General features: G+C 41.2%; 1 protein-coding gene and 2 pseudogenes across 4 annotated transcripts in view; all 3 read left to right on the top strand.

The window, feature by feature from the left end:
• PEX1 (peroxisomal biogenesis factor 1) overlaps positions 1 to 5,258 on the top strand; it is a 48,136-nt gene extending 42,878 nt beyond the window's left edge. For all 4 annotated transcript variants that reach the window (XM_023533195.1, XM_023533188.1, XM_023533185.1 and 1 more), the window contains one exon: positions 4,759 to 5,258. In XM_023533195.1, coding sequence (XP_023388963.1) covers positions 4,759 to 4,843 — 85 coding nt within the window. In that variant the 3' untranslated portion in view covers positions 4,844 to 5,258. The remainder of the gene's footprint in view (positions 1 to 4,758) is intronic.
• Positions 2,137 to 4,746, top strand: LOC111741959 (annotated as a pseudogene).
• A 3,758-nt stretch (positions 5,259 to 9,016) lies between the features above and the next one.
• On the top strand, positions 9,017 to 10,021 carry LOC105295150 (annotated as a pseudogene).
• The last annotated feature ends 124 nt before the right edge of the window (positions 10,022 to 10,145 follow it).

A 10,145-nucleotide genomic window follows, 5' to 3' on the forward strand; every position in this document is an offset into this window, starting at 1 on the left:
TTTAACTCAGCAAAACACTAAGAGTGTAAGTTACCAGAGAGATTTGGGAAACTATTCAAGTAGACCTCATAAAACAATTATTATTGAAAAGTTCACTTAAAAACTTTAATTCACTTTTTCTTAACAATCATATTTAAATTACTTATGAAACTTTCATGAGACATTAAAACAGCCATCATGACAAATTTTGTAGCAGCTATAACATGAACTTATTTGACTAAGAAATCCAGGTAGAATAAAAAGTTGTATGTCTGCATTTTATTAAATGCTGATAATTCTAAAAACATCCCAATTTTAATTAAACGAATAAACTTCTAGCTGTTTTTTTTTTTACCAGAGATTATTCCAGATCACGTAAACTTGAAAAGCATTTGGGTTAGTTTCTATTATATTTCTGAGAGTTTAGAAATATATGATAAGTGCTTATTTTTCTTTAAGCCAGTTAGAACTTTTTTACAAATTAATTTTGGCAATACCATCTGGAGGTAGAAAAATATTACATATACATAACCTTTATCCATAGATCTACATAAACACACAGACAGAGACCTATAGTTTCCATTTTAAAATTTTACCCACGAATCAGGTATACCAGTACAAAACTCATTAATTTATATGTAACAGTTGAATCCAAATTGTGTCTTTGGTAGACAGAACAGGTTAAGGTTATCCCCTGAAATGGTAAAGCTTTTTACTGATATTTCTGGAGATGACTTTTGTATTTGCCCTCGACACTCTTATGGAGGCTGTGGACTAGATTTTGGGCAAGGAAGTTTTTATATAGCAGTCTGTATTTCAGAAAGTCCTTCCCCCTTTTCAATCTCAGGTGGTTGTGGGCAGTGTTTTAGTTATCTCCTGAAGTGTTATATATATCAAAGACATGGTAAGATTTATATCTTCAAGGGACAGAAAGAATGCAAGTTTTCTATGATTTATAGTCCTATGAAGTATATTTTTCTATTATCAGAAGTCTAGGGTAATTACTATTTAAAATTTTCCTTTTTAGGACAATTCTGTTCTAAATGTAAGCATTTTTAAATGACTATGGGCGGTTTGGGAGTTGGTAAAGATAGGTGGACTTTGAAATGTTTCTAGAGCCACATTTCTGGTTTAGCAAAGACTCCAATTTGTAAAATAAGGATAGTCACTTTTAATTGGGTTGCAACCTGAATGCTGTCTAGAGGTTGGCCCATCCATCCAGGTACCTGCAGATTTTCCATTAAGATTCCAGTGTTCTGAAGCTTCAGGGTTTAATGCAGTATGTTTTTTAAAATCATGTATGAAGTGTTCCATAAAGGCCTCTGAATATTTTCCCTTTTTTTCCTGAGTGTCTAGTTCAACCTTTGATCATTTAACCTTAGGGGTAAGAGGCTCTACCATTGCTTCTTATAGCCCCTGAACATTGCCCTCCGGCCCATCTATTTCATGATCATTTATAGGAGGGCCTGGGAAAAATTCTAATCATCGGGTTTTCCACGTGAGCCATCTGGCTTGTCTGATAACTACAGTCTAATCTAATCGAGGTGGAGGAGAATACCCCTTAGCAGCCAGTCAAGGTGCCAGGAGTGAGGTTTTAATAGGCTGTGATCTTTCAGACTCCTCTCCACAGCTGGTAGGATGTTCTGAACATGGAGGCTAAAGGGCTCTATAATTTAATAGATCTGCTCTCCTTGAGACATGAATTCTTTGTGGTAGGGAGCCCAGGATACATCCACAAGGGACATGATTCTTCTAAATTGACTTCCTGACTTTCAGCATGTACTGAGTAACCTGTATACCCCAGACCTGGAGAGCAGGCCAGAGTGTTGTCCGTAAACCTTGTGGGGAAAGGGAAGTTAAAACTAGCAGACAGGGATGGCTTTTGAGAAGGGGAATTTACAGTGGATGTGGTAATTTGTTTTTTCACCTTGTTAAGGGAGTTGCTAAAACTAGCTATTGTACTCCTTTACGTCCCCTTTTCAATTTAATCTTTCTGCTGGTATCAGTAAAACAGTTGTTTAGCATGTGAGCTCTCTAAATGTTTTCAAATTTTGAAGTTTTTCCAATTAAAAGCATCCATCATCTGACCATTAACAAGCAGGCTCTTACATTAATTTCAATAGTGATTCAAACCAGTTAGCCTTTTATGGCTTAACCATGGATATAAGAAGTGTCCTAAAAGAGGGTGCAAAAGATAACAGCCTTCACAAGATCCGTAAAGTTTACTTGCAAAAAAAACCTTTGTTGTCACAGGTGGTAAAAATGGTATAATGAAGTGTTTCCGGTTGCCCATGAGAACCAGTACCTCCAGCCACAGACCTGCTAATCTGTGACACTGGGCAGGCACTGCTGGAATGGGACTTTTTCAGCACTAACAAAACAATGAATGTTGAGATGCCAAATGTCCCTTATGGGCTAGGAGCCCTTTTGACAAACTCCCCCCATAGCTGGCACCGTCAGACAAGGAGTACTGCTTGTCACTTCATGTCCCAGGTCCTGAGTCTATTCAGCTGGCCTCCAGATACAAACTGATACTTAAACCTTCTGGCTTGCAGAGACGAGAAGATATTCTTACTGGACACAAAGCCAGGCTCTTAAGATGTAGAACAAGACAAGAGGAAAACCTCATCCGGCTTTTTTACCAAAGTGGTGCCCACGGCAAAGTTCGTCTAACTAGATGCAGGTCTAGTGAGAGCCGTGAACTCACTGGTTTCTAAGGCTGGCTCGAACCACAGGCTTATAGGGCCTATGCCAGCATTCTGCCCTATGGCTTTCCTCCTATGCCAAGTTACACAAAAGACAGACAAAAATAAACAGCCATCTCTGGGAGGAAGGGGATCAATAGAAAACAAGAGTACATCTAACAAATCTTTACCAGAGTCGCTATACCCAAAGAACGAGTTCACACAAATATTTCCTCCTGCTAATCTAAACTTAGAAAAACGAAAAGACTCTTACCACTCTCACTCCCCCTGGACCCTGCGAGCAGAAATCCGAGCCTGACAACGTAAGAATTCTTACCTTTCGCTGGCTCTTGTCTCAGGGTCTCTCAGCTGCAGCAGCCTGGAATGAGCAGCATCCAGCCAGTGGTGAGCTGCACGTTCCCTTATTCCCGTCCAGCTTCTTTGGTCTAACTAAATGGACGTAAGACAGAATAACAGGAGAAAAATGTTAATTTTCCTTGGCTATCTTGAGCCAAGGAAAGGGCCAGGGGCCAGGGCTTCAAAGGGGAGGAAAGCAGTTCACAGCAAGACCAGAGGAGCAAATGTTTGCCCTGCCGGGAGTTAAGTCTTTCAGATAAAAAAAAAAAAAAAAAACCTTTGGCAATAGCGCTCTTTCTGGTCCAGGCCCCCTATCTAAATTCTTCTAGGCAGGTAAAGGAGAGGTAAAAAAAAAAACTTTTCCGAAGACTACTGGGTCTTGATTTGCTTTAGCTCAGAATAACTCATGCCAAAGTGGTACGTTTTGGGGTGGCATAATTCTGCTTCCCTTCAACATACATAAGGATTATGTGCTTATTGTAGAAAATCCAGAAAACAGAGAAGGAAAAATAAAACGAATTCCCCTCAATCCCACCACCTCCCAAAACATACTTGTGTACTAAGACACGCTGCACATATTGTCGTATAGCAGCCCCCTTCATCCATCCATCTTGAATATTCTTTCACATGTGAAATATGTTACTATATTTTTAACATCATTTTACAGTATTGCTATGCCACATATCTAATTGTGGGCCTTTTGTTTCCAGCTTTTTACTACTATAAGCAATGTGATAATGAACATTCTTAGAGCTGAATGTTTGCACATATCCTTAATTATTTCACTGAGATAGAGCTAGAATTGTTGCATCACAGGGTACTCAAATTTTTAAGGCTTTTGAAATCTGTTGCTATATTGCCTTCCAGAAGCGCTGTGCATGTATATTCCAACAGCAATATATTGAGTGCCCATTTCACCACATCCTCAGTAACATGAGTATCATAGTATTTCTCTAAACTAGGCCTATTTGAAATATTATATCTTGTTTAAAAATGTACATTTCTTTGATTAAAACTATCAAAGTTATATTTTTTATATTCTTTGCTATTTGTATTTTAGCTTTTCTAACTTGTCTCTTCATCTCTTTGCTTCTTTTTCTTTTGGGGTGTTCAACTTCTGAAAATATATTTGTAAGAACTTTAATTTGTTACAAAATTTTTTTTCCAATTTGTTATTTCCCTTATGTTTCTTAAAACATAATTCTCTTCTCTTTCCGCCATCTTTCCGTGCCACCTTAATGGTGTGCAGGAATGTCTGGCTGCTGCTCTCAAGAGCATCAACAATGCTGAAAAGAGGCGAATGCCTGGTTCTTATTAGGCCATGCTGCAAAGTCATCATCTGCTTTCTGTGATGATGAAGCACGGTTACACTGGCAAATTTGAAATAACTGATGAACACAGAGCTGGGGAAATTGTTGTCAACGTCGCGGCCAAGTTAAACAAGTGTGGAGTGATCAGCCCCAGATCTAATGTGCAATACAAAGATCTAGAAAAATGGCAGAACGACCTACTCCTGTCCGGTCAGTTTGGTTTTATTGTACTGAAAACCTAAGCAGGCATCGTGGAGAAGCAAGACAAAAACGCACAGGAGGGAAAATCTTGGGATTCTTTTTCTAGGGATATAATAAATAAATACGTGCAAATAAAATGCCTCAATGACCAAAAACAATTCTGTATGCAAACAGTCCATTGTCTTATCATTTACATGTATTAAATATTATCTCATTTTTCTTTTTAGGTATGAAAACTTTCAAAATCCAAAGAGGAGGAAAAATCAAAGTGGAACAATGTTTCGACCTGGACAGAAAGTAACTCTAGCATAAAATATACTTCTGATTCTTTTGTGTGTGTGTGTGTGTGACTTGTCCCTATGTTTTAACAGTAAAAATGGTGTCTGTAAATTTTTTAACAAATTAATCTATAAAAAATCACAGATTGGTAAACCTGTGGCTATGTAATGACCAGGATTACTTGAGATTAATATCGTGTAATAAATTGGATTATTTATAAGAGATTCTGTATCCTATTTCCTATAAATGTATATTAAATGCTTAATGAAATAATACTGGCCAAATGGTATAACGAATTTTTTTCTCCTCTGAATAGAGAATGTAATTAAATATATTTCTTAGAACTCACTGACAGTTGCATATTCAACATCTTGCTGGCATTTGGGAAGTTTTATGCTTTAGCAACTTCTTGACTGTTTTAGAAATAAAATATCCTATTATTTACTGATCTAATTATCTGTTCTTATATTAGCAAATGTGTGGAATTTATACAAAATTCAAATAAACGTAATTATTCCCTTAGCAGAAATGAGATTGCATATACTCCAGCCAGTTCCAGGCCAGGATCTTGAATGATGTCTATTCCCTAGCTCCATCATGACTTTATCTTGATAACCTATGAACTGATTGTAAAGTCAGCCACCATCAACACAAACTATGTATAGTAATATGGTAAGGAGAAAGGAAAAAAGAGAAAGTTAGATAAAATATACATATAAATAACATGAGATGGCAAAGAAAAATGTCCAGGCAGTAACCACTGCGCTTTCTGCAGCTAATCATGAGGCCATGGCTGGTAATTTTGGCCTCTCTCTTCCATTACTTATTCCATCTCTCCTGACTTCAGCCAGTACATTGGTGGACTAGAGTCCTTTATGGTGGGATGGTCTAAACCTTCACTCCTATGTGAATGATTAGTGGCCTACATAAGATCACAGAAGTTTTCCATTAAGCTGTACCATAAATATTAATATTACCACATGGTTCCACCCATACTTCTCCCATCCCCCATTGTATAGCAGCAACTCTATTCATGCAGGCAACTGCATAACCCTCCCCTTCTACACCATTGGAATCATCAGTGTTCCTCTCATGAGAGCATTCCTTATTTGCTTACCTCTAAACTAGCAAAGCCCAGAATCACAGGGAATAGAAGCAAAGATTTTAGGGCGACTATTAGTTATTAACTGAGTGACACTTGTACTTCGGTTCCCAGACCCATGTACTAAGGCCATGATTACGGGTTCGCAGCATATACTAAACGTACTACATCTTGCAGAACAGTACTTCAACCTCAAAGAGTTGTCTCCCCAGGCCAGCTGTTTCAGGGTGATGTGTGTTTATATTTAAGTCCAGTGAATTCCAAGAGTAGCCCACCACCTTACTCTTTACTTATTCATGATCAGAAGCAAGTGTCATTTGGGATATCATAAATAGAAGCATGTAGTGTGTCCATGAAAGATGGTGTTGGCAGAGGTTTGAAGGACAGATAAGGCAGATGCAATTCCAGAACATGTCTCCACCAGGAAGTATTAATGCACTTAACTGCCTCCTCTCTGATAAAAGAGGAAGAAATGCATTCACTCCTCCATGAGGCACCATCTGGTCTCCCTTGGGTGAGCATCTATGTGGTTGGTCACTGCTGCTGACAAGTAGGCTGTCAAGATAGATGGACAGATCAGCGTTGGTGAATGGAAATACACATCAGAGACTGCACATAGACACCCCTCCCTGCTATCCCTGCCACTGGCCACTTCATGAATCTATTAAACTAGGTGGCTGGAGATGAAGGCTGACATCTACAGAGCGGTATAGAACACCTGATTATTAAAAGCACTGAGGTCTTTTAGCTGAGCATTCACATGCCACATTCTCACTCAGCTGAGTCCAAGAACTCTGGCTCTACCTTCTTCCTAGACCTCCTCGTGGCCAGTTTCACCATCATGTTCTTTCTAAATCTCTGATCTACTGATTTATTAGCCACCATCTAGAAATCAGCATAGATTTTATATCAGATATCTCTACCTCCTGGCAAAATGAGAGAGACATTGCTCAGAAAATCTGCTCCTTTAGGGGACTTCTGTCTCCACTGGCTGTCAGGCTGTCCCCCAACTATAGTGGTAGTGCCTTCATTCTGACAGGTCACTGGAGTTCTGAGTGTCTAGGAATTAACATTAATGCAGACCCAGTGTTTCTGATAATCAATCCCAAGCACGTATGGTTATTTCTCAGGACACCTGGGAAATGGCCTGGTGAATGGCTTCGGGTCCTCTGGAGAAGAGTCACAGGAAGGAAGGTCCATAGCAAGTACTCATGACGTTACCACGGGGCCCTTGCTCCAGACACCCGGCTTCTCCTGTGCTCTTGGGCTGACCTAGACCTGAGAACTGGGTCTTAAGAACCCCACAATTAGGCAGCACCAAAGATCCCTGCAGGTCAGACCATTGTAATTAATGTGCTGGCTTTGCTGCTGAATATGGTAGCCACATTCGCCTGGCCTCCCACGTTGCAGCTACCTGACCTCTGCTACCCCAGGATCCACTCACCTCTACTAAAATCACAGAGCCCATTTTAACTGCAACATCTCCCACTTGCATGCCCATCTATTGTTGCAGATTCTACAGACTGACTCATTCAACATCATTCCATCACCCTCTCCCTTGCCTTCCTATGCCCCCTGGAAAGTAAATTACTGAGTCACATGATCTCCATCTAGACAACGAGTGTAGGTTGGCAGAAGTTTCTGGGGTGGGCTTCCTTCCTGGAATGAGGGCACGATGTCTGGAGATGCAGCAACCATCTTGCAAACATGAGGGTGAAAAACCACAGGCAACTGATGGCCGAGTAAGAAAACAGGAGAAGCCTGGTCCCCTGATGGCATCATGGAGCTGACATATCAGCTCTGGATGTCCTAGTAGACTTTTTATTCCTAAGACAGATAAACCTGTTGTTTACTTCTGAGTAGGGTTCCTATTGTAGCCCAAACTAGTCCTAACAAATTCACCAATTTATTTCTTAAGACCTTGCTGAGGAAAGTGTTTTCTGACATTCCCACTACCTTGGGGGACAGAGTTGGATGATGGTAAGCTGGTGACTTATACGTAATTCATCCACTCAGCATGCCTATCTCACAAAGTCTTTGGATTTCTTTCTTTATATTATACCAAGATATCTCAGGCATTTCAACTTTATTCAGTGTGAATCACTGGGTCTGGGTTCCAATTACCCAACTGTGGAATCAGAACATTCCCAGGTGCTGATGCAGCACACTGAATCAAAAATTAAGTACATTAATTAAAAAAAAATTAACTGCATAATTCAACTTGACCCATAATTATGTTCTTCCCAATGTAAAACATAATATAAATGAAACATTTTAAAATTGAGTCAGAGCCGCCATCCCAGAGGAACTGCCTTCGATGGGCACTTCATTTCTGGGAATAATTTGTGATATTTTGGTTAGCTGTGTTGCCACTGTATGCTGTGGGCTGCCGAATTCAGGCCTCTTAATACGAATTAAATTTTCTTTGCTCTCGGACTTTACTAGTCCCAAATTCCACCTTATTTTCTTGATAGCCTTTTGCCTCTGAAAACCCTGATGGATACAGAAATCAGTACTTTTGGTACTGATTTCTGTATCCATCAGGGTTTTCAGTTGTAAGCAGTTGTAAGCAGCAGAAACCAACTCTGGCCTTTTCAAGCAGAAAAAGAATTTATGAAAAGCTTATTGGGGCTAGAAAGCAAAGAGATGATCAAAGACTGGTGGAGTCATGTCACCAGTCTTTGGGAGACATGAGAACTGGCTTAGAGAGGCTCCCACTCAAAAAACACAAAACAAAACAAAACAAAACAAAAAACAGGCCTCTGAGAGCCAATCAACACCAACCTCACACAAAAGGCCCTGCTGTAGATGACATCATCCCACCCGTAGCTCTCAAAGCCTGCCCATTCCGGAACTTCTGGGTTTCTGAAAACCTGGCTTGAGATCAGTAGTCTGCTCTGTGAAAGGAGCCCAGGCCTCACCAGCATAGCTCGTAGTTACTATAGTAAGCAAAAAAAATCTCAGCTTTATATTTTTATTTCAGATATTGAGTGGTGGTCTCATCATCCTTGGATATTTCCCTAACCCGTATGAATAATTCTTAACCTGAAATTTAGTCAGCTATGAAGAGTCTGACAGGGAGAGAGCTTCCTAAAGCAAAGGACACCAGCAAGCGCCTCTTGCCATAGAGACAGTCACTTCTTCAGACAGCTTCCCAGCTGTGGAAAAAGAGCATCCTCAAGAGACCCCAGAATCTATCTTCCTTCATGAAGTGACCTTCACGAAGAGACTTCCTTCATGAAGTCTCATTGCTGCTATGACCCGATTCCCACAAGCTCCAGATTGGTTGTATCTGATACCTCCCTGCAGGTGAAGAAAGCTTTCTTTACTTTGGTGACTAACGGTGTACGAGCTGCCCCTGTGTGGGGTGGTAAGAAGCAAAGTTTTGTGGGCATGCTGGCCATCATTGATATCATCATGTCCTGCACCACTACTATAAATCAGCCTTGGTGCAGATCTGTGAGCTGGAAGAACACAAGACAAACCCAGAGAGAGGTATATCCATGGGACTCCTTTAAATAACGTGTCTGTATTTCGCCTCATGCCAGCTTGTTTGATGCTGTCTCTTTATGAATTCAAAACAAGATTCAGAGGCTGCCAGTTGCTGACCCAGAATCGGGCAACATCTTGTACATCTCACCCACAAGCACATCCTCAGGTTCCTCAGATTGTTCATCACCGAGTCCTCCAAACCAGAGCTCATGTCTAGCCTCTGGAAGGACTACAGACTGGCACCTCTGCCAACACCGCCACCCCTATCTACGTGGCTCTAGCATCTTTGTACAGCACCGAGTCTCAGCCCTGCCTGCGGTGGTTGAGAAAGGGCATGTGGTGAACAACTACTCCAAGTTTGATGTTGTCCATCTGGCAGCAGAAAAGACCTTCAGCAACCTAGATGTGTCAGTGACCGAAGCCCAGCAACATCAATCGCATTACTTTGAGGGCGTCCTCAAGTGCTTCCTGCATGAGACTCTGGAGACCATCAACAGGCTGGTGGAAGCAGAAGCTCACCGACCTGCAGTGGTGGATGAGAATGATGTGGTCCAGGGGATTGCATCACCGTCGGACACCCTCAGGCCCTGGTGCCCACAGGCGGAGAGACGCCCTGAGCGCTAGGGAGGGGTGAGGCGGCACTGGGGAGATATGCCCATTCACCGCCTGCCCACAGCTCTGAGAACCACCAACGGAACCACAGCCCAGCCCATCCTAGCCCCTTCCCTTAGACACAGCCCC

The sequence above is a fragment of the Pteropus vampyrus genome, unplaced genomic scaffold, assembly GCF_000151845.1.
Source record: "Pteropus vampyrus isolate Shadow unplaced genomic scaffold, Pvam_2.0 Scaffold4, whole genome shotgun sequence".
Taxonomy (NCBI): Eukaryota; Metazoa; Chordata; class Mammalia; order Chiroptera; family Pteropodidae; genus Pteropus; species Pteropus vampyrus.